Genomic DNA, 25,000 nt, shown 5'->3' with positions numbered 1-25,000 from the left:
TACAGGATTATAGAAAAATGAATATTTACTGACAGGTTCACCAGTTTACGGTAAAGCTGTGCAATCTAGTCTTAAATGCAAGTGTATGCTATGTTTTAACCAGTGAGACACAAGACCCTTGCAGTCAACCTTCAGCTGTAGTTACCACTACCTGTCCATCTTTCCGAGATTTCAGTATGTCCTCTTCATTTGATGAATAAGGTTGTTTGAAAGCACAATCATCTGGCTCAATAGTACACATCTGAAAGGACAGGAGACATAAAATATTTAAAACAATATTCCAGAGTATTATTGATGCCATAAACATTTAAAATTTAATATAAAGTTAGATCAAAAGATGCTGCATATAAATAGTCCACTAAAGCTAATACTAAATGACTCCTAAAAAGGGCATGTGCCCAGTTTTGTTTTGAAATGAACATCTTGTTCCAGGCTAACTTCATCCTAAATATGACTGCAAAAAGAATGATATTCTTGTAACATGTCCATTACAAACAAAATGGCTGTAGCTGTCATAAATCTTCTGTTTCATTTCTACTGGAATTCTACCAAATGAAGATTTGTATTTTAGCTGTAGGTCAGGAGATGTACAGACTATCAAAGCTTTTCCACTATCTATGAAGATCAAGTTAGGAATGTGATAGAACACTTACCATTTGGATGCAAATACAACAAAATTCATCATTCAAGATAGACCAGTACCCCAAACTTAATATCCACACTCTCCCCACCACTGGAGCTGCACCAAGCACAATTTAGAAACACACTGCAGCAACTTAGCAGGTTTACACTGACAACAAAATGACCCTCTTCAATGATGGAGATGGAAAGCTATTATATCTCAGGTACACCATCACCTCAAAGTGAGAGAATTTAACATAGGCATGTCATCCGTTTATTCAAAATCACTTGTTCAATATCCTAGTGTTCCTTAAATCAACAGCCTTAAGAACATCTGTGCCACAAGAGATGCAACACTTCAAAACAAAGCCTACATCCAGTGAGTCAAGGAAACGGCAAGGGATTATAAATATGGTGTCCATGCCAGAAAAATGTTGAGAAAAATGAATAATAATATAGTTAAATATCACTCGCCAACCGTTTGGGTTGTAGCTCATATTTATAATCATGATACAAGCCCCAAATGCACATCATAATTCTCCTCCAAACAATAAGCAGCTTCTTTTGTATTGTCTGAAAAATGAACTCCCTTTGCCAAATGCAGCAGCCATCTCTAACTTGGATCATGTGGAAACAATAAACTACAGTTCTCTAAATCTGGATGTTCAACATAAACAGCTTAATTGAAGGACATAACACAAGTGTTCTTAAAAGGTTTACAGCAAGTAGTCAAGAGAAATACTTTGTGAAAATCATTCTGGTCTGGTAACCCTGCAGCTAGGAAAGAAAGGGAAGGGAGGGCACGAATGGTTCTATTTTCTATTTAACTTGTAAAATAAGGAACTTTCCTCTATTTCGATATTAAAAATTGGGCAGTAAACTAAATGCAATTTAACGATATTATTTTAATCAAAAAGCAACTAAGAGATTACAGACTACTGGTAGCTTAACCATACACAATTAGCTCCTAATTGTAACTGGTCTGCAACTGATTTCATATAGCACCACAGCAGATCAGAAGTACAAACAATAAATTGAAATGGAAGAAGATAGTAAACATAAAAAGAAAATTATTTCAAGGTCATATTAAAGAAAAGGATAACCAGGTATGTTTTGATAAATACCTATCCCACATTGTGTATAAAATCATTTTCTCCTTCAACTGCTACCTATTAATAAGTATGCGGTGCTTAAACACTGTTCCAATATTGTTTGAAGCATTAGTATACCTACATTGCGTAAATTAAACCTTACTGGTACTTACCAAGGGGAGATCTTTAAGCCGTTTTGGAGATTCTTCCAATGTAGGTGAATGAGGCCTTTTCGATGAAGAGCTGTTTGGACTTGGGCTTAACTTGGTCCCATTTGGCAGTGGCTGGCTACATGGAGATGTCAAACGAGGAATTACACTGCGCCCAACAACAGTGGGAATAGAACAGAGTGCTTGAGAAGGAGTGGAGTTTGTAGTGGAAATAGGATCATTCTCTGCAACAAAATATTTATTAGTTAATATCTTTGAAATCAAAATGTGAAGGCTTGCTGTATGCCTGTTACAATAAATTGACATACTTGCACCAATAACAGGCCTAGACTTTCCTTGGCCAAGTTGCTTTTCTGGAGAATCGCACTCATTGGGCATTAGTTTTGTTACATCTGAAGCTTGTTTTTTTCCAGGTGAAATACCATACCTAGTAAACAACAAAAATGTCTTAAGTGCCATAATATTACAACATGAATATCAAAGTGGTCAACATGTTCCACATCTGTTGCACATACTTCTGCAAGTCCTCTGTTCCCTGAGTATTTGGTTTGGAAGATTTTTGTAACAATGCAGGAGAACCAAAAGGGGTGCCAACATCAGTATCCCTAGAACTGTCCAAAGGACTTCCTTCTAAAAACGTGCGATTTAGATTTCCAACATTTCCAGAAGAGTTCCGATTAATGTCAGGTATGCTTTGCTGGAAGACAAAAACAGAATGAGACATAAAAATGCAATCCAATATAAAGTGCTGAATCAGGTCAATGCAGCGGTCCATATTTACCTTCTTCTTTTTCTGTAGAATTTCAGCTGGCAAATACTGATGGAGCTGCTTCTTCTTGACATGTGTAGCTTCAATTCTCATTTTCTCCTTCAGCATATTAATGTTATTTGCTTGTCTATACACTGGAATAAACCAGAATTGTTCCCAGATAAGAACAAAAGTCACAAAGTGAAAAAGAGATGATTTCTAGAGTTTAAATTATGTAATATCTAAACTTTCAAAGTGCATATATTTGAAAGGAAATTCTAGTACTGTACATTTAAGCACTCTGTCAAGGGCCTTGTTTTGTTCAATAATGAGGCACTGACATTATGAAAAATAATTTGATTAATTTCAGGCAACCTTGAGCAAAATTTACATTTCTAGCCATTACAAAAGAATATTAAAATTAACTCTTTTCCTGTTACCGTAAAAACACATTTTCTCTGATAAATGCAAAGTTCAAACACATAAGGGTGGCACGGTGGCTCAGTGGTTAGCACTGCTGCCTCACAGCGCCAGGGACACAGGTTCGATTCCACCCGCGGGCAACTGTCTACGTGGAGGTTGCACATTCTTCCAGTGTCTGCATGGGGGTGCTCCGGTTTCCTCCCACAGTCTAAAGATGTGCAGGTTAGGTGAACTGGCCATGCTAAATTGCACATAGTGTTCAGGGATGTGTAGATTAGGTGGGTTATAGGAGGACGGGTCTGGGTGGGACTCTCCGAGGATTGGTGTAGGCTTGTTGGGCCGAAGGGCCTGTTTCCACAGTGTAGGGATTCTATGATAAGATGACAAATGTATGTATCAATGGCACGCCACACGCTGAATGTGGGAATCTCTTTTTTAGAAGTGGCACACTATGTGACAACACTTTTAAGTGATGTCCTCCTGAATTTCACACTGATACGCTCTCACTTTGATAGCATAGTGTAATCAGGGTATCTAAACTCAGTGGGCCAGAAATAAAACAAAAATCAACTTTCCACTAACTATTGAATTACAGCAGCAAGGATGAAAAGAACAGATTGGACCACACTGATAACAAATTAGTAAGAAAGCAACTTTATATACACAAAAAAAAAAATTTACAGAAATACAAAAACATTGCATTACTGTCACTATTGATAATTTGCCCTGCTCTAGCCTATATCAGTTTATCAATGGAATGCCATAGCATCAATTTGCAAAGAAAGCCATCAACTTCTAATGTTACTCCATTCAATGATAAAGTGTTAATTAAAGCTATTTCAGGTACTCCTTTGTTAACATTGAAACATAGCTATATTTGCAAGGAGTAGTGTGACAATTGCTACAGGTTAAGGCAAATCTTCATAGTTATAAGCTCAGCCAGAGCATTACTAGTATCAGCATTATTGGGACCAGATTGAAAACATTAACACAAAATGCCACCAGCCAACTGTTACACATCACATCTTCCTGGAGTTACCAGTATTTCATAAGCATATTCTCCAACTATCTAGATCTTGTATGGCACTGTACGATGCAGAACTAATCATTGCAAAGCCTCAAGTATGAATTATAGACTTTCAGAAACTTGGTGCAAAGTTGGGGACTCTTAATCTCTCCCATTACGTGCTTCCTTCAGTTACTGATATTTCAATAAATTCTGTACTTTTGGTCTGCAGCTATGTCCCGTTCTTAAACATTCTGATTTTATTTCTGATTTAAAATTTGTAAGTGCTGGGATTACAAAAGGTCAGGCAGCATCTATGGAGAATCAAATAGATTTAAAATGTTTGAGGTCAGTGATCTTTCATCGGAACCAGGAATAAACATATAATTGGTTTTGAGCAAGGGTAGGTGAAGCAGGACAATAAAGGTCTCTAACAGGGTAGAAGACAGGAAGAGATTGAATGACAGAAGAAATTTGTTTTATTGGGCTAATGGGAATAGTAATGTGGGAAGGAAAAACTAAAATATGTGCTGTTGATTGAAGCCAAAAAACAAGAAAAACTGAAACATGCAAAAGAAACAAAAATTTTTTGGTGGCGGGGGGGGGCAGGCGTTCAGATGTGGTGCTGGGAACAGAGTTTTCAGTCTGAAATTGTGGAATATTGATTTGTGAAGGCTATATTAAAAAAAAAGGTCTGACTAAAAGATGAGGTGCAGATGGTCAAACTTCTTTTGAGCTGCACTAGAATAGTGCATGAGGTGGAGGACAGAAACGTCAGTATGAGATCAAAGGGAGAGTCAATATTGGAGGCTACTGGAATATCAAGGTCTTGATCATTGACTTTAACAATGCATTCTGCAAAGTGGTCAAGTGTACGGTTGGTCTCACCAAATGTACGTCAACTTTCCAGCATCCACAGCATATTGCTTTCGAAAATTTAAAATCAGTTCCAGCTTTACAGCCACTGCTCATCAAAAGCATTCAGTACTCCGACCGCCCAGAAGGGATCCACCCATGAATTCCTTAGAATCCCAAAAAATTCCATGTGACCACTGGTCAATTCATTTCCTCCAGGAGTAAATTTTACACAACATTAAACTAAAACAAAAAGTATGGCATAATGCTTACAGGTCTGTTAAGCAAGAAAAATGAACATGGCTACTGAATCTCTCTATCTTTTGCTGTACTACATAATTGCACTATGGGCTGTGAAGAACTGAAGCCTCCTTATGCACACTGTATAGCTTATTTTGCTCTTACACAAGATTGCCCCCTACATCTGAAAAATACTGTCAGTCATTCAGTTTCTGAGCAGGTTCATGGGTTGAAATTTATTTCTACAGGAGAAATTGCTACATTTGTAAATCAAGTTCTCTTTTAAACAATCCAATAGTTTGAGAAAGAAACTTCACTTTACATCTAAATTTGATGTCTGGCTTTGCACTTTACCAGAGACTCTCAAGCAACATCAAGATGGGAAATAAAAATCTGACAGTACAAAAGGAAAGGAAATGTTATTTGATTTGAGGTACAAGATAAAACAAAGTAAATTTTAAGAAAGAGAAATCAAAACCCCCAATCTCAAAGTGAGCTAAGCACATTGTTCAGTGAATCACCTGTTTCGTAATTAAGCTTGTAGCTTTAGAGCGGTCAGAATGTAATTACTCCAGGTAGTTGATCTCCATTTTAGCTAATTCACAGCATAATGCAATAGCATTCAAAATGGAGCTGCTCTGCAATACATAATCCATGATGGTACTACGGTGGCCTAACATCAGAGGTCAAACATAGTTGATCTCATGAGGGGCAAATATTTGACTTCAATTGCATGCTTGTTTCTGTTCTATAATGAGGGCAGAGTAGTGACAAAAAAGGTGAAAACAACCAACAAATAGGATATCTGTATCTGATGATAAAAGGATGGTGAACATGACAAATTTGGACAAAGAAATACCTGAATTTCAGAACTTCATTAATTAACGGGATGAGAACATTGCTGGCTAGGCAGCATTTGTCCATCCCTAATTGCCCAGAGGGCAGTTCAGAGTCAACCACATTGCTGTGGGTCTGGAGTCACATGTGGGCAGATAAGGATGGCAGTTTCCTTCCCTAAAGGACATTAGTGAACCAGTGGGTTTATCCGACAATTGACAATGGATTCATGGTCATCATTAGATTCTTAATTCTACATATTTTACTGAATTCAAACTCCACTATCTGCTGTGGTGGGATTTGAACCCGGGCCCCCAGAATGTTATCTGGGTCTCTGGATTAACAGTCCAGCGATAATAGCACTAGGCCATTTCCTTCTCTGCTATAAACACCTATAAAGGCAGGTGGAATACTGGCAAAGTTGGCTGGAATGCTGAAAAATGGAGTTTGACAGAAGGCATCTTTTAACCTTCTTTTCTAGAACATTTCACCAAAGGGCCTGAGAAAAATAAAAAGTAGGTTGATACGGAGCTACAACCCACAACCAGAATGCTGCAAAACAATTTAAAAAGATACTTTAAAATACAGGAGAGAGAAAACATTATAGTAGAGAAAAATATAAAATTAGTTATTGCTGTAGGGAATAGCATGTTTGATAATGTAAAGTAGTTACTGGGGTGTCTGAATACCTTGGGAGGGACAGACCTTAATGCTACACCATTATCATAGACCCAAAACCCTGGTGCTACAATATTAACCTTGTTGCTGAGTAAGTCACAGCAGGCAGGAGAAGGTCAAGTCAAAGAACAAAACTGATGGACAAAGTAGAACAGAAGAATGCTGACTCCAGGGAGTTGGCTTCAAAAATTATGATCCAGTTGATAATCTCAGTAAGCCCGCTTGTGGAATAAATGAACATCTCATGACCTTAAGGCTCACCACAACCCAGAAGCATTACATACACCTCAATCCTACAAAGCAACAGATGAGGCCAAAAACAAACTCTACTCCAACTGGGATCAACGGTTTTCTCCCAGCCCAGAGACAGATCCACAATTGTCCTTGAAGGACACAAACTTCTGGAACAATCACAATTAGCAAGGAAGGCATTGCGAAAGCACAAAACTATGGATTCAATCTTCTGATGAAATATCTCAAACATGATCTGGTCATAAAACACTCCCTACTTCAGAGACAAATCTTATGGCAACACTCTCATCCAAAACTTAAGCACCTGCTTGACTAAGTCATTGCGTGATTGAGGGATCACAAGAATGTCTGCATTAACCATGCCATGACAAGAGCTGACAACTTCTGGACTGAACCTCACCTAATCCAGTCTACTACCTTCACAGCCTAGCCCCAAAATAGCAGTGGCAGAAGCTCTGACAATGAATTTTCTATGGCAACGAACTGAAGGACCTGCAATAAGACCTACTCAGTTAGTACTTTACAGTTATCCTGTTTAGTTTCAATGAGCAGGAACCACACTAGGTCTGTAGGTCCAACACTCCATAAAAGTAACTTAAAGAACAAGCGATGGTTGGGAAAAGTGCAGGAAATCCAGCAGCTCTCCAACAGCCATGACATGGACAAGATTCTTCCCTTATCTGGAAGAACAGCATGTATGCCGGGGATCTCTCAGACACCATAATTGAGATGGTCTTTGATAAAGGAGACAAGACTGATTGTAATAACCACAGAGGGGTTTCCCTGTGGCAGACAGCAGGGAGGAAGTCATTGCAAGAATTCTCAATTGCCTTTATCCAGAGTCACAACGTGGACTTTGTATCCATTAGGAGGCTTGGCTGATGCCTTACTGTGAAGATCATAAGTCCACAAAAATATGCAGAAAGCAGAAGCAACCTCTATGCATGGCCATTTTGACCTCCAACTCTGTCAACTGGGACAGATTGTGGAGCGTCCACCTCCACTTTAGTTGCCAGAGAAATTCATCAGCAACTGCTGCCTAAAGCTTGATAACACACAAGACAAGACATGATCCTCACTGACAGATCAAACACAGAACCAGTAAGAGTTCAAAGTGGGGTAAAGCAAGGCTGTGTCATCGTACCAATGCTCCTCTATCTTCATCACAACACTCCACCCCAGCTCAATGAAGCTCCTTGATAAATGCAACATTAACAATGACTCCGAGGACTCCCTCGCACAGGATCGCTCAAACTGGAGAAACACTTTATGGGAAGATATCATCCGTGGAGCTTTGACAGATAAAGGAGCAGCCCAAGTGCAAATAACAGAAGGGGTATGCTAAAATCTGAGAATCAACCTGCTTCACAAACACCCATCTACGGTCATGTGCACAGATCCAGTATTGGACTATACCAACTCAGGATCCAAAATTCCAAAAGTGGAAAGTCATTCTCGAATCCAAACTGGATAGTTACTAAGGAATCTGAGCTGATAGCATTAAGCAAATTTCATCATATAACTATAAAAGGACCAAAAAAAAACTTCAGTCAGAAAATGCAACACATCCAAAGTCAAGCTGCAGTTTTTGAAAGGGTGCTAAAATTAGTTCATGCAATCTATTTTTTGCATTGGTTCTGTAAACCTGTTATATTGTATAAAATTGATTATAAAATGAAAAGATTACAAGGGCTCAAACCTTCCAAAATAAAAACCGAAAGAACTGCGGATGCCGTAAATCAGGAACAAAAACAAAGTTGCTGGAAAAGCTCAGCATCTGTGAAGGAAAAAACAGAGTTAACGTTTCGGGTCCGGTGATCCTTCCTCAGAACTGGAGAAACAATTCTGAGGAAGGGTCACCAGACCCGAAACGTTAACTGTTTTCTCCTTCACAGATGCTGTCAGACCTTCTGAGCTTTTCCAGCAACTTTGCTTTTGTTCCTCAAACCTTCCTATCTGGGTTGGAGTCAATATTGCCAATCCAGATCAGACCAAAAGTCACTTACCTTCCCATAATTTTTCAGGCCTGACTTCTGAAGGGTCAACCCTAACAATCGCATCCCAGAAAACCCACACAGGCTACACTGGAGTAAGTGAATATTCTCAAAAGTCAAGCCCTTTTTTATTTCAACCACTGCCATAATCCAGCAATGGATAAAGTCTAAAAAAAAATCCCAAAGCTTCTTTGCGAGCTACCAAGAAGGCAAGTGGGTGAGGGAGTGACAGGTGGATCAGCAAGGCGTCAAAAGGTGTGAAAACAAAATATTGAGAGGCAGTGATCAGTGTTAGAGAGACCACTAAATGAGGAGTCAGAATGGGGGTCAGTTTTATATTGTTATCCAGACATTACAGCAGATTTTAATCCCACCCTAACCTTTTCCTGGGTAATTACCCTGGTGGAATCAAAAGCTCTTGGAAGTCTCAGACTCTGCAGAGCTGGAGATATTTTTGAGGGTTATGGAGAGTGTAACTACCTATCAGAAGCTTAAAACCTCCTGTGCAATCAAATTGGGATACCCATGGAATTCCAAAGCACAACTCTTGGGGAATGTCCTGTTTCAGGTTATCTGGAGACCAAGATCTGGGCTAAGATCTTTTTTGTCCAATGAAGTCTAAAGCAATTTATAAAGATTAAAAAACAAATATCTTAAAAAAACTGTAAAACCCACCAAGCTCAAATCAAATAGTACATTTTTTTTTACCTGTATCAGTGAATAACTGAATATCTTGTGTCAGATCAATGTTTACACTTTCTGCATTTTCCACCTTCTTAAAAATTATTCCAATAAACCAGATGGTAACATAATCACCCCTAAAAAGAAGAGAAAAACAGAGCTTTCAGAAGGTATTTACTTGATAGAACATTGCTAACCATTTTACTTCAACGGGATTTAGAAAGGTTAGCTACATTTGAGGCAGGATTTGTAGTCAGCAAAGTGATAGCAATAATTTAAAATTGGAGAAACCTCTGCAAAGATTTGGAGCACAAGATATAGGATCAGAATAAAGCCTTTGGCGTATCAAGTCTGCTTCAGCATGTAATCATGGCTGATATGTTGATCAATATAATTCTTGTGCCTTTTCATCACAAGCGATCTTTGTGGGCTGAATTTCACCCGTCAAGACATTTAAGTTAATTTTGGTTTTGGCTAAAGATAGCCAACAGTAGTCACACTATCAAGCTAAGCAGCCAGAGTTCTTACAAAGAAACAGGAAATTAACAAATGTCAGAGGCAGCTATCTGGCCCATCACATCTGTGCAGATTGAAAGAGCTATTCAACCTAATCCTACTTTCTAGTTTTTTTGTGCCTATTTCTCACTGAAATCGATCAATCTGTGGTGTGATATTTACCAATGATACTGGTTACTCATACTCAAGAGCCAACTTATCTTATTTCTACCTCCAGAAAGGAGGAGTGGATAGTATTGTAGAATACGGTCCTGAAACACCTGTAAAAGTTCTATGCAATTAAAATTAGAATTTGCTTTACACAGTCTGGTAACGCCATGACCCTACAGAATACCGAATGACTGGCTGAAAGATTATCTGATACTTGTTTGACAGCTTTGTAAATCAGCTTAAGTGATCCTACACCAACACAAGAGGATGCAAACTCAACTGTTACCTGATTACTCTCCATGGGGCTTTTTGGTTGAATGCCTAATTGGGGAAATTAAGAATAACATTTCTCACTATTCTGAGATCTCAGAATCCCTACAGTACAGAAGCAGGCCATTTGGTCCATCAGGTCCACACCAACCCTCTGAAGAGCATCCCAGACCCATTCCCTCTAACCTATCCCTATAACTCTCCATTTCCCATGGCTAATCCCCCTATCCTGCACCTCCCTCAACACTATGCGCAATTTAACATGGCCAATCCACCTAAGCTGCACATCTTTGGATTCTGAGGGAACTGGAGCATCCCCACGCAGACACAGGAAAAGTGTGCAAACTCCACACAGACAGCGCTGGAGGCTGTAATCAAACCCGGGTCCCTATTACTGTGAGGGAGCAGTTTTAACCACTGAGCCACCGTACTACCCTATTGTGATTCTAGTGTCGTTTGTAGATCCCAGTGCATTATCTCCCCCTGCTGCTTACTGATTTTAATCTGCCATTTTCCTGTCACCTCATCAGTCCACTGATTTCTTCCTGCAGTATTTCAGCTTTTTCCTTCACTATCACCCACATGGCTAACTTCCTTATGTCCCCAATTTTGATATGTACCAAGAAAAGCAAGGGAACCAGTACTGAGCCTTGCAAAAACCTGCTGGAAACAGACTATGAGTCACAAAAGCGACTATAACCCTTAGTTTCTTGCTACTGCATCAATTTTGGATGAGTCTGTCATGCAGGACCTTTTAAAACCACACATGGTCTACGCCACCCTCAGGTCGTCTGCCTTGAATTAGTCAGACACAACCAACCATTCTTTTAAAACAAATGCTAATTATCCTTGAGCAATAATCATTTAGAATGGCACAGATTTATGCTGTCTTTTAAATTTATTATCTCCTCAAACTAATTGTCTATCATATGATGTCTGGTCTGTCACTTAGATGATCCTTTCCCTTCTTTCTAAGAGACATCCAACAAACCATGAAGTAAAATACGTCAATTACCTTTCACTTCAGTCATTTTACAAAAAAGTAAAACAGATTGTAATACACAAACAGTTGAGGCTGATATTAATATTTCATATTTTAACTTTTAAAACTATGGCATTTTTAATCACAAGAAATATGATATTCCACAAATACAAAATGTTCCAGGACCAGAGGCTGTTCTTCAGAAATTATGAACTTAGGTACAGTTAAATTAACAAGATGTAATTATTTAACCCCAAGGATTTTGTCAGATCAAAACAAAAAAGAGTTCATATCAATTTAAGCAAAAACAGCAAGAATAGTACAACACAAAAAGATAGGCCCTTTGACCCACCAAGACTGTGCCAACACATGCCTTTCTAAACAGTCCAGAGCCTGTTCTGCCATTCAATTAGATAATGGATGACCTGTACTTTGACTCCATTTATTAGCCGTTCTCCGCATCCCTTGCCTAACAAATAATAACTACCTGAGACTTCCAACAAACCCATTATCCATGGCTTTTCAGAACGCTGAATTTGAAATTTTCACTCTCCATTGAGAAAACAGCTTCCTGATTTCTCCGCTAAATAACCAAGCTCCAATTTCAAGACTGTTCCCTCATTTTGGCTTCACCCACCAAAAAGCAGGCTTTCCTGCATCTACCCTATTGAATACTTAATCACCTTAAACATGTCAATTTAAAACTCTCTTCAATCTTACATGACCTTACTCAAGGAAGAGTAAACAAGTTTATGTAGCTTGCCATCAGGGCTTGAGGGGGCAGATGATGGCACAATTCTGCTGAATTTCCATTCGTATGTCAATATATTCTTCCCAAAGTATAAACATTGAATATTCAAAGCAATGTTCTAGTTAGAATCAGACCAAAGCCCCTTTGCATTCCAACACTCTTTTCTTTCACTATTGCTTTTTGTACCTGTGTGCTAACCTTTAACAATTTCTGGATAAGGCAATCTTTTGTTCCTCAGGTCACACTAAGGAGACTTCCTGATTTACATTGCTTGGATCTAAAGTGGATGATGTTACACTTTTCGAAACTGAATTCCATCTGTCACTTGTCCTCATAAGTAAGTCTTTGTAATTTTCTACTCTAATCCAAAACAGTTATTGTGCCTCCTAACTTAGCATCTTCTGCAAACTTGGATTTACAACTCTAAGTCGTTCATACAAGTCAGTTTTTTATATCTACAGAGAACGGCAGGGGCCCCAAGATCGGATGCCCAGAGAAATGGAGGCGCTGGTTAGCTGTAAATCAATCGGTAGCAGAACAGGTTCAAGGAGCAGGGTCTACTCACGATCCTCTGTAGTACCTGTGCACAGTGCACAAGCCTTCCAGACCACAGCACAACGTACAGTACAATTCATAATCCAAATTATTGATACATAAAAGCTCCAGACAAATGTTGAAAAGATTTGCTTTTGACAATGGTAAAATGGATTCAATAATCAATTTGCCAATTTCTTCTCACCATCTTGAAAGCCTTTTTGATCACCAAGATCTATTTTGATCTCATTGTTTTATTATATTACTGTAAGATACACCACACAGTGAAAAGCTGTCACCACAAAGCAGCACCATTTAAGAACAAGGGCGAAAAAAAGATATAGCTTGAAAAGAATCGAGACAGCTCATCACCGTCAGCAATGCTTGCGCTGCCATTTCTCTGTAATTGCTTCACCACCGTCTACACCGGACCCAACAAACATCGAAGTCGCCAATCTGCAGGCGCCATCTCTGCCACTGGGCCCATACCCCTCTGCTGGATCAACTAACATCAGAGTCACGTCGCTTGCTGCTGGGTCCACCTCACAGATGTAGCAGTTATGCCCTTCTGCCACCGCGTTGTGCCACCAGCACCAGACCCAAACAAAGGACAGATGTCAGAGGTAGGTTCTTTACTCAGAGAGTAGTAAGGGCGTGGAATGCCCTGCCTGCAAAAATAGTAGACTCGCCCACTTTAAGGGCATTTAAATGGTCATTGGATAAACATATGGATGATAATGGAATAGTTTAGTTTAGATGGGCTTCAGATTGGTTTCACAGGTCGGCGCAACATCGAGGGCCGAAGGGCCTGTACTGCGCTGTTATGTTCTACGTTCTAAAGTTGCTGATCCTCAGGCATCACCTTTTGGCACCGGGCCCACCTCGCCGGTTGCCTCTGCCGACGTAGCAACCGCTGATTCCAGGTCCTATGCATTCTTTGGAAAACAAAGTAGGGGCTCACTCTCCTCTGCCCTGAGCATGGCTGCACCCTAGGTCTGGCTTGAGGTCTGTGTGCTGGACTCTTGCTGCCACCAATGCCATCCAAGCTCAGGACAAGCAAGTAAATTTTAAAAAAAAGCGTTAAAAACAGAAGAAAAGCAGTTGGAGCAGATGAGCCCTACTCTGCTGCTACCTTGGACCGGAACTATTCTCATGGACCAACAGCTGGATTTTATGGTCACATTGTAGGGTATTTTCTCAGTGGGGAACGAGCATGTAATATATCGGGTAACTGGCCCATCATCTTGCCACCCACCCTGCAACCTGGCTCCAATTGCTGGGGGTAGGGGGTTAGTCTTATGTGCATTGGCTCCCCGATGCCTCCACACCCAAAATACCCTGGTCTTTTTTATTGGGTCTAGCACACGTGGGTCCGCTTGCAATCCCAGCAGGGCCCATTAGATTTCTGGGGCTCAGCACAAGGATGGGACTTCCTCCATTGAAGCCTGAACTCTCACCACCAAAAGGTCACCTGAAGCAAGTCATTGAAGCAAGAAAGCCTTTCTCAAACTTGCAGTATGCTTTCTCTTCCCAATGTATTTTGTGGGACTGAATTTTATAATCTCTAAATTAAATGTATTAAAAAAATCTAGTCATAGAGACAAACAACTACAGTATTTCAGAAAGCACCTGGCTGTAATAACGCACACTCTGCTCATCCTCCAGACAACACTCAACCTTTCTTCTAAAGGAAGATCTTTTCTTTAGGCACCTAGTTCCTGCTGAACTTTACACATAGCTCTCGCACATCACTTCACAGCATATTTGGAGAAGAATGATGGCCCGACATCAAAAGTCACTAGAATTTTGAAAATGAAGCCAGCTTGCCCTTAGTTAATAGAAATGCAATAGATCTAATTTTCAGATGGATCCACTTGCTAATCATGGCAGTAAATGTAACTATGTAGCCTACCCAATAGTCTACACTTTTCATCTGAATTACTGTGCATCCACAATATAGTTACTGCTCCAAAAATATTGGTTTGAAAACTTTCATATGGTAACATTCCCACTTAGGCCTAAATTGAGATTATTCACAATTTTGACCACAGATACATATTAGAAGTGGTGGTCACTTGCACTCTCAAAGCAACTCCACCATTCAATAAGATGAATGCTGATCAGATTATTCCACATTCCTGCTTATCCACAATAAACGTTCACCCCCGTGCTTAGTTAAAAAAAACAAAACCTACCTCTAACCATGAAAATATTCAAAGGTTCTGTTTCTAACGTCTTGAGGAAGTGTTCCAATGACAGGAAGAACTATCACTCCTTCAGTGTGACTTACACGTATTAGCAATTTCAGAACTATAATGTGTTGGTGGTACAGGAGCCAAATCTGAATAATCACGTGGCATTAATAAACTAAGGTTCAGAACCACACCAATATGAATCACGTAAAGATGCAACATTTGTTTTAGTACAATCAATGAAAGTAATGATTTTAAAATTATCTACAAACTCAAAGCCCTTAAAAGCACAGTTTTATTATGAGTCATTACCAAAGTCTCTCTTGCCCTCCAATATAGGATTTGTAAGTTATAAACTGAATCAGCCAGTTGTAGGAAAGATCTGCAGATTACCCATACTTTAGAGTAGCTAATAATTTTTGAAGAATTCCAATTGGTAGCCACTTCAGTCTTATCCCAAGCACATGACTGAAGATCTATGGTTTTAGTTGCTGCTGCTCTAGTACACCTGTTGAAAGTTACTGTCAGCAAAAATAATGAATTTTTTAAAAAATTAGTGTACAAGGGGCTTAGATGATGATTAGGCCAAAGCAAACTAGAAAAAATAAAAACAGAAAAATAAATGAAGTTAAAAACCAATTGAGACCTATAATGGAGTAATTTTGTTTCAGTTACACATCTGGTGTTGTGGACTTTTCTTCTGTAGAAGTGCTAATAAATGCAACTTTTAAATATGTTTTTGAGGATAAATGCAGCTTAAGTAATTACCTAGGTCGCTAATGCAAGATCAACTTCTAGCAGATACTACCTGCAATAAACTAAAATCTACAAAGCAAATCATGCATTTATTAAAAAGATAATGACTTCCTTCACTTTAAGGTCAGATATAAAACTTAACATAAATCAATCAATCATTCTCAAACTAAATAGCTCCAGATGCCTATATGGTTAGGATATTAGAGTAATTTTAAATTAGTACAAAGCACAGGCAAACATCAACTTTTGTTAGCTGTCATAAGGAAGAGTCAACATTGACTATAAAAATTAAGATTAAACTTGAAATTTAAAGTGTTTGTATTAGAATGATGCAAATTACATCTAGGTCTGCTGTAATTTGTGCTCCAATGTAGATGTATCTAAAACAAAAAAGATACCAGTTACTTTAGCATCTTGAGGTTGTAGACTTGCTCGCTGAGCCGGTGTGTTTGACTGCAGACGTTTCGTCAATCTACTAGGTAACAGTGAAGCATTGGTGTTCTATCCTGCTTATTGTTTATATGCCTCAGTTTGCTAGGGTGGTTGGCATCACTTCTGGTTCTGTTTCTCAGTGGTTTGTATATCGGGTCCAGTTCAGTGTGTTTGTTGATGGAGTTCCAGTTGGAATATCAGGCCTCCAGGAATTCCCTGGCATGCCTCTGTTTGGCTTGTGCTACCATGGATGGGTCGTCCCAGTCAAATTCGTGTCCTTCTTTGTCCACGTGTATGGAGACCAGTGAGAATTGGTTGCGTCTCTTGGTGGTTAGTTGGTGTTCATGTATCCTTATTGTCAGTTTTCTTCCAGTTCAGCCCACGTAATGTTTCTCAGTCTTTGCATGGTATTTTGTATATTACGTTAATTTTATTGGCTGTGGATACAGGATCCTTTAATGTTCATTAGTGCTGTCACAGGGTAGTTGTTGGTTTGTGGGTTACCCTGATACCTAGGGGGTCCGAGTAGTCTTGTGGTCATCTCTGATAATGTCTCTAATATACATTAGGGCGAACAGTGTGTCTAACAGTGTTGTGTCTTCTTGTTGTGGTCTATTGTTGTGGTCTATCGCGGAGGTAACGGCGGGTTGTGCTTTTTGGATATCCATTCCTTTTAAAAACTCCATATAAATGCTCCTGCTCTGCTTTGCATAATTCCAGGTTGCTGGAGTGTTTTGTGGCCCGTTTGAATAATGTCCTGATGCAGCTCCGTTTATGGGTGTTGAGGTGGTTGCTGGTGTAATAAGTATCTGGTCTGTATGTGTGGTCTTTCTATACACGCTAGTCTGCAGTTCCCTGTTGTTCTTACGTTCTACCATTATGTCTAGGAAGTGTAAGTCGGTTATTATTCTCTTCTTTTGATAATTTTATTCCGATGCAGGGTGACAAAATGTCTGCAATCAAACACACCAGCTCGGCGAGCAAGTCTACAACCTCATTCAGAACCCAAGCTACAAATCTTCTCAAAAACTTAAACTTTAGCATCTTCAAATTAGATTAAGTATCGGAGTCCTGCAACTGGATTAGTGATTAAAACATTGCCTCGAATTTCTACAAAAAAATTCATACGCAGTATACCAGGGCTGATTAGGTTTACAACTAACATCAAGCATCAATTAGAATATTTCTTAAATTGAGCAAAAGATATAGGCGATTTTAACCAGTCAATTTCAAACAGTTAAACATCAGCTCTACCTGTTAAAAACACAAAGGATTCAAGTCAATGCAAAACCCAACTTACAGATTGTTGTGTTCCTTTAAGCCTGGAAAAGACTGTGGGTTTACATGGGCGAGATTAATGTAGTCATTTCGCTCAAGGTTGCCAACAAGTACACGGATTTTTGATTCAACAAGGCCAACCCTGAAAAGGAAAACATTTTTATAGTTTGGAAGTTAACTAAAGCAACACAAATTCTGAAGTAAAATACACATCACAGAAATAAGCCATTTGGTCCAACTAGCCCAATGTTCAGGCTGCATCCAAGCCTCTTTCCACCTATCTACCAGCATAACCTTGCAAACTTTTCTCTCGCACATCCCATCGTACTTACCCTTAAATGCTTCTATAACATCATCTGCCTCAACCTATGAGACAGTGTTCCAAACTAGCATTACTCTCTAGGTGAAGAAGTTTCTTCTGAACTTATCTGACTTCTTAATGACTATCACCTTTTGATCTCTAGCTTTTCCTTTCCCCAGTCTCTACAAAAATCACCAAAATTTAAGCTTATTAGACCACATTCAAGAGAAAGACTTGGCTGTGTGATCTTTCATCAGTTGGCAATGATCTTGGCAATACTGACAGTACCCTTGTAAATCATTTTTTACTGGAGTATTTACCATTCTAAGTGATGATCTTCAGTGGATGCACTTGCTGTTAATACAATGTAGTGCCTGCAAGCAAAGAAGATTGATTTGAATGCCCTTTAGTCAACAACCTTAAACAATATTTCAAAATTTAAAAAAAACCGTAAAACAACCTCACTATGAAGCATTCATCTTTTTTTAAAAAAAAACTGCTTAAAAGTGACTGTGCAGTGAAATAACTTGATCGCAAACACTGCCTTCTTACAATTTTGAAAATTGGGCACCAACTCATTAAACATAAAAACCGAAAGAACTGCGGATGCTGTAAATCAGGAACAAAAAGTTGCTGGAAAAGCTCAGCAGGTCTGGCAGCATCTGTGAAGAAAAAAATCAGAGTTAACGTTTCGGGTGCCGTGACCCTTCCTCAGATTTGAAGGAAGGGTCACCGGACCCTAAACATTAACTCTGTTTTTTCCTTCACAGATGCTGCCAGACCTGCTGAGCTTTTCCAGCAACTTTGTTTTTATAACTCACTAAACATGCTTCACTCTTACCACACAAAATGAACAGTAAACATGAGTTAGTTACTGATAATCAGCACATAGTTAGCAGCCTAGTCACAAGCAAAAAGGTGGTTTCCCAAAATGAAACACAAGCCACAAGAAAAAGCAAATGCTTGGTGTGATTTACATAACTCTTAAAAGTGAATAGAACCCCATGACTGTCCTCCAAGACAGAAGCAGCCCCTCTGACACAAACTGCCTATGAATTTGACAGTCAATAGGAAGGGTCTATTTTAAAAGTCTGCATTAGCTCAACTTTAAAAGACTAAATGGAAATAGTAATCTTCTGTTTCAAGGGAAAGAAAGTTAAATCGTTATTCTCTTTATAAATATGGAAGAGAGACAGACAGAGGAAAAAAAACTATTCGCATTCGTGGACAGTAAAAGGAGTAAACAGTCAAGCTTTTGGGCATTAGATAAAGGACAGTTGAGGGAAACAGGTTATGTACCATAGTGGTGATAGCTTGGAACTTCCTGTATACAAGAGTAGTGAAAGCAGTTGGATATCATTTGCAGGAATTAATTTTACTGGGTTACAGTGCTAAAAGGGGGAAATGGGACTAAATGAATTGCTCTACAGATACAGCATGGACTTGATAAGCTTAATGGTCTCCAAATGTCATATTCTTTCTTACATTCTGATTTGAGACTATATTCTATTTCAGTCCCACTAGCAACCATTGATATTAAATCTTCAAAATGACAGGAACCAATAGCCAAGGTTTGTCTTTAAAGTATTTTGCTGTCAAACTCAAAAAAATCAGAAATTATGTAGTAAACAAACACCACTCAGGTCACACAAAGCTAAATTTCAACTGTTTCAGCAACATTCCCAGAATATATGTGGTGCCACTGTATTATCAAGGTCTTTCAAATGACATCTCTCATACTCGCTCTTTAGTCTTTGAGCTGCTATCATCACCAGTTTTATTTCATCCAAAGTCCCCAGGATGTGTTAACATTAATAAGATACCAGTGGTTGTTCTGTTCTAATGTGGAAGCTTCCCAGAAGTTTATTGACAGACCAACCAACGACACCCCAGTTCTGAGGAAGTGTCACCGGACCTGAAATGTTAATTCTGATTTCTCTTTACAGATGCTGCCAGACCTGCTGAGCTTTTCCAGCAATTCCGGTTTTTGTTTCTGATTTACAGTATCTGCAGTTCTTTCAATTTTTACACCCCATTTCACAGTCTGTTCACCTATAATAGAAACACTTGGCTCTTCAGCATGAACTATTCACGTGGCTTTCATGATTCAGTCCTTTTTATTGCTTGTACATTGGTAGTTAAACAAAAAGGGCTCAGAGAAGCAAACAGAAAAAAACTTTCCTTGTAGAAGTTCTGCTGTTTTCTCTAAACACACCAACAATTTAGTAAACTTGTTCGATTGCAGGAGAAGCTGAATTTTGAGGCCTCACCCATTAGCCAATTTTTTTTTGGCTACCCAGTTCTCATCCCAATAGAATGCCAAGTCACAGCTCACTTCTCAAAATGACCTCACAGCTAAGAAATACAACTACAATCTCAACCCCCACCCCCTCAAAACCTAATAGTTTACTTTCACTCTAGATTAAAACAGATAATTTCACAAAGTGCATAATTCAGCACAATATGCTTTTGATTGATGTAAATAAAATTACCTCACAACCCTTTGCTTTGTTTTATTGTCTCAATATAGTACTACTTCAGTATCCTTTTCATTACATATTGAATTCATGAGACAACATGCATTATGTAGTAGGGGTGTTGCTATATGAAGCAGGGGTGCTGCATTACAATAAGCAGATGTATTTACATGTTTTGTAGGAAAGAGTGCACTCCAGATTACACGCATACTTATGGGAATGGCCAATGATTGAGAAAATATCTGAAGTAGTTTCACAGTTCAAAATAATCTAACAAATGTGGGAAGGAAAATGTGGAATGAAACAACAATTAAATTGTAGATATATATCAAAACTCAGGAAGATCTTCAACTTCTGAGAATCTGAACTAAAACATACTGGTTGGTCAAACAGAAAACATTTTCATATTTTTGGCACCTGTGAATGAACAGCCGGTGATCCCTACTGAATTGACATAGCAGGAGGGTTTGGTCACTCTACGACTTTTGTCAGGAACCAAAAGAATCATGCGCAAAGATAACTACCCATACTAGCAGCAAATAAATATACGATGTACACCCAATAGTACTGACCAGGGGACAGCAGGTGCTGAATACAGATGTAAATAGTTTCAACAGTCTAGCTTTGACAATGACAAAGCAGGATCCTGTATCACCAGTATACTGGAATACTAAATGCCTGCCAACAAAATTAAAGAAATTCTAGGTAGCTCCTGACCAATGTTGCACCATATTAGAGAAAAAAAAAACTTAATTAGTATTGGTTTAAAATCCAAAATTTTTCAGATAGATATTTTTCCAAATTGGGATAGGTTTCTACAGAAATGAACTGATAGAAGACTGTAGGCGACATTGTGAAGCATGCATGTACTTACTTATATTTTTGGAAGAAGCTTGGTGGTTCAAAGAGCTTAGACCAGTCTGTCTTGCTTTGCAGTATTTCATCAGTAATGGCAAGACCTAAATATACAAAGCTAAATTAGTACCGAACTGGAATAAAAATCACAACTTAAATGGTACAACTAATAAAAAGCATCTTAAAAGATAACTGTAGGAGTAATTTGCAGAATTTCACTTAAAGCAGACAAAAACAAAAGTATTCAGTGTTACTAAACTTGAAAAAAAAAGGCCCAACAGCTGATGGGAATTAAGACAAACCTTATGCCTGATTGCAAGGAACCAAAAAAAAAAAAAGAGATGGACACGTGAACACAACGGTTATCATTATTTAAGAATCTCAGGTTAAGTGTAATACAAAGACTTTTGTGTCAGGTCAAATTTCTAAATTAAAGAGGGACATTACTGTACAAATTAACATTCCTGTCAAAAGTTACATATTATCAAGTCCTTTTTAGAAAAATTAAATTCAGTTACTTAAGATTTCTTCATATAGACCGTGCTTGGAAAATCAAGTAAAAATATGGAAGACTATAGGAAACTAGTAACACAAAGTAAATCAATTTTCTGCAATAATTAAAACAAAAACCTTGCTTGAATTCTTCAATCATTATTGTTCGAGTTGACGAAGACACATTGAATGTGGAATTTTGTTGTGGGTAGGCAGGGGTTATTATTGGCATCAAGTGATATCTGTCAGATGGATTTACCTGTGAAACAAATGTCAGATGTGAGAACATACAAACATCAAATCAGATTAGTTTTTAAATTATGCTCAAGCATACCCGTGGGTCCCAAACTGGCAGATTCAAGTTGCTATCCTCTGGTTGTTTAAGCAATACTGGGTTTGGCCACTCCCTGAAAGCAAAACAAAAAAAAAATAAAAATCAGGACAACTAAATGACTACTCAATAGCACTGCCTTAAAAATAAAATGGCAACACTCACTCAGATTCAATTCTAACAGTGCCCTAAAAGCAAAACTTCAAATTCATACACAATGGTAAGTGCTCACTGTTGCAGCCAGGTGATATCTCTTTATATTGTCTGGCTCTCCTGCTGAAGACAGCACTTTATGCCAACAGGCCCAGGGTACACACTTGCATGCATAAATTTTAAAAGATTAACATTTAGAATATAGGTGACAGCAATTCCAAGTAGGTTTAAAAAAAAAGTTTTTAGGGGGTGCAAAAAAAAACCTCAAAAATACTGGTTAAGGTTAGGCTTGACATTATCTTGGAGTTCTACTCTGTGATATTAAGGCATGCAGTACAAGCCTACTTTATCCAGCACACCTCTCAACTCAGATCAGAATCGACTACACGTTATAAACACACATCAGATATTCATATTAAACAAGAGCTAGCTTGAAATTGGTTTAGTTTTTTTTTACCTTCCGAGGATTTCAATGGCACGATATTTCAATATTGATTTTCAGACCAAAGTGAAGCATAGTTTATTGGAAATTGTTAAAAAAGGACAATACAAATGTCTGCACTGGAGTTCTGCCTTCAGGTGTTATTATAGAACATAGAACAATACAGCACAGGATATTGAGGATTTTTTCCATTTACTTCTTCTGTTACCTGGATGCTCAAATCGAATACGAACATTTTTAGAATAATAGCATGTTAGCACAGAATGAGCAAATTGCCTTCCACGGAACTTTTTTTAGCATCAGTATTACCAGCGGACATCAAAATTCTATGCACGAGTTCAATTATCACTACTTTGAGACAAACATGCTTATGATTTTAATCTCCTACAGCATCAACTCATTTATGTCACAATTTTTCACTTGTTCAGTCTTCCTGGAGTCCTGGCTTTAGTGTATTCTACATGTAATCTATGCCACTCAGGGAAACTGAACAGGGAAGTGCTCATCAGGCCTGGTAGTATTTGTGCAGAGAGGAACAAGTTAGCACTGAGTTTAATACACCTGTGCTCTGAAGAAGAGTTAATATATACAGCACAAAATGTTAACTCTGTTCCTCTCTCCACAGATGCTGCCAGACTAGCCGAGTACTTCCAGCACTATTTTTATTTCACATTCCAAACATCCACAGCATTTTTCTTTTACATCAAAATGCATACTTGAAAAAGTTTATACAAATTCATCCTGTAAAATAGGACTGGTTAAAACATGAAATAACTTTCTGTTGTAAATTCCCAACAGTTTTACTTACCATTTGGAAAAGACTAGAAAAAACTTGTGGACTAAAGTAGATGCAACTGCATTAGGATACAACTGACAGGTTCTTGCTACCAACATGGCCCATGAAACACCGCCAAGGAATCCAAGCATATTAGAGTATATTCCACGTCCTAGAATAGATTTTTACAATAGCATTCAGCATTCTTTCTTTTAACAACCATATGCATAATAATCTGTAAATAAACTGGCTGTGCTACTTACTTTTTGCCCACAGTTTAATGGCTCTAAGTGTTAATCTGAAATTCTCTTTATTTGGCACCAAATGAAGAATTTCATCTGTAACTCTGCAACCTATCAGATGCAAAAATGTAATAAGAGGTGTTAAATGCAACTCTTAATCAAAATGCAAATGTCTAAAGTCAAGTACTGGACTATCCAAAATTTACACCAAATTAATGTTGCGCTCATGTATAACGTTTGCAAATGGTAAAAGATTTTGTAACTAGCTACACTATAATGCTACAAAACCGATGTAAACTCTTGTTTAAGTCTTCCTTATTTAATTATTGAATAATTTAGTACTAGTTTATTTAGGACAGTTGGGTGGATGGCTGGTTTGCGATGCCGAGTGTGGGTTCAATTTCCACACTTGAGATTACCACAAATGACTCTCCTTCTCAAACTCTCCCCTTATCCAAGGAGTGGTGACCTTCAGGCTAAACCACCACCAGTCATCTCTTCAAAGAGACAGCAGCCCTATGGTCCGATAGGACTATAATGACTATTTCTAAAACAAACTAGGTGAAGTTAAGTGAAAGAAGTCACAAATCATTTGTTAGTCTGTTTACTAGGAAACAAGTGTGGAGCAGGAGAGATACACCCATTAGTCTGAACACTGAAAAGTAACATTCAAGATCAAGTTACCATTCAAACTTCGTATACATCGAATATCAAGGTTTTTCAGACGAGAATCATCACGGAGGTCCAAATTGTCTGGAATGGTTTGCAAAGCTAGCCTAGCAAATACAAGATCAATCTGAAAGACAGAGTTAAAAGATGTACATCACAATGGCATTGTAATGTAAGCATATGCCTACAAGTGTATCTAAAAGGTTTTGCTGAAGCTTTGCAATTAATCTAACCCTACATTGTTTGAGAAATATCAATGATGTTTGGGCAATGATGGGCACAATAATTCAAATTATTTATGTAAGATACCTGCAGCTTCAAACTTGCATTTCTATACAAAATTGACTGAGATAAAGGGCCTATACCTATCTTTTAAAAGCGAAAATAATGTAGACATATTCCCCACGGATTTACCCTTCACTAAATAGCTTGATGCCTCCCCTGCCATTGGACAACTAATTAAGTGGGAGCAAAGATGCCTCCCCTATTTGGTTAAATGAACGTATACAAACATCAGTCATGTTCAAACACTAAAAATATCAATTTGAAACTCAGATTTAGATCAAGTGCAACAACAGCTAACATTTAAATTACACTCGTGTATGAGACACTGTAATTTTTGTAAATAAAGAGAAAACTATACTGTATTCTTTACAATTATGTGCAACTAGATTAGCAAGGGCAATTTTACCTCAATATTATCCAGTTCAAATTTGATAACTGGAACGAATGCATCTTCGACAGCCTGCAAAATCAAAAGACAAAAGATTGATGTGGATCGTGAATTAACTTTTTAAAAAGTTAGC

General features: G+C 38.3%; 1 protein-coding gene across 1 annotated transcript; it reads right to left on the bottom strand.

Annotated features, from left to right (window-relative positions):
* LOC109910761 (poly(A) polymerase gamma) lies at window positions 1-24,979 on the bottom strand. Its single transcript, XM_048592983.1, has 15 exons — window positions 24,886-24,979; window positions 24,210-24,321; window positions 23,547-23,636; window positions 23,317-23,455; window positions 21,917-21,989; window positions 21,721-21,841; window positions 21,110-21,194; window positions 18,079-18,132; window positions 17,480-17,599; window positions 9,624-9,733; window positions 2,664-2,785; window positions 2,398-2,579; window positions 2,191-2,309; window positions 1,886-2,106; window positions 1-241 (listed from the first exon to the last, which is right to left on the bottom strand). The coding sequence occupies exons 4-15, from the start codon at window positions 23,433-23,435 to the stop codon at window positions 125-127; spliced, it is 1,443 nt and encodes a 480-aa protein (XP_048448940.1). The 5' UTR covers window positions 23,436-23,455; window positions 23,547-23,636; window positions 24,210-24,321; window positions 24,886-24,979; the 3' UTR covers window positions 1-124.
* Window positions 24,980-25,000: the final 21 nt, after the last annotated feature.

This window comes from Rhincodon typus, unplaced genomic scaffold (assembly GCF_021869965.1).
Source record: "Rhincodon typus isolate 14 unplaced genomic scaffold, sRhiTyp1.1 hic_rhity00002153, whole genome shotgun sequence".
In the NCBI taxonomy this organism is placed as follows: Eukaryota; Metazoa; Chordata; class Chondrichthyes; order Orectolobiformes; family Rhincodontidae; genus Rhincodon; species Rhincodon typus.
The sequence above is the reverse complement of the archived record's forward strand: the minus strand, read 5'-3'. Positions and strand labels throughout refer to the sequence as shown.

What these genes read in the sequence shown, in the direction of transcription:
- LOC109910761 (XM_048592983.1), bottom strand. Translation starts at nt 23,435, where the DNA reads ATGCTTGGATTCCTTGGCGGTGTTTCATGGGCCATGTTGGTAGCAAGA. An exon ending in GATTGAAGAATTCAAGCAAG is followed by an intron (nt 21,195 to 21,720) that starts GTTTTTGTTTTA and finishes TTGTATATTTAG; the next exon opens with GTCTTGCCATTACTGATGAA. An exon ending in TTCTACAGAAAAAGAAGAAG is followed by an intron (nt 2,580 to 2,663) that starts GTAAATATGGAC and finishes TTTGTCTTCCAG; the next exon opens with CAAAGCATACCTGACATTAA.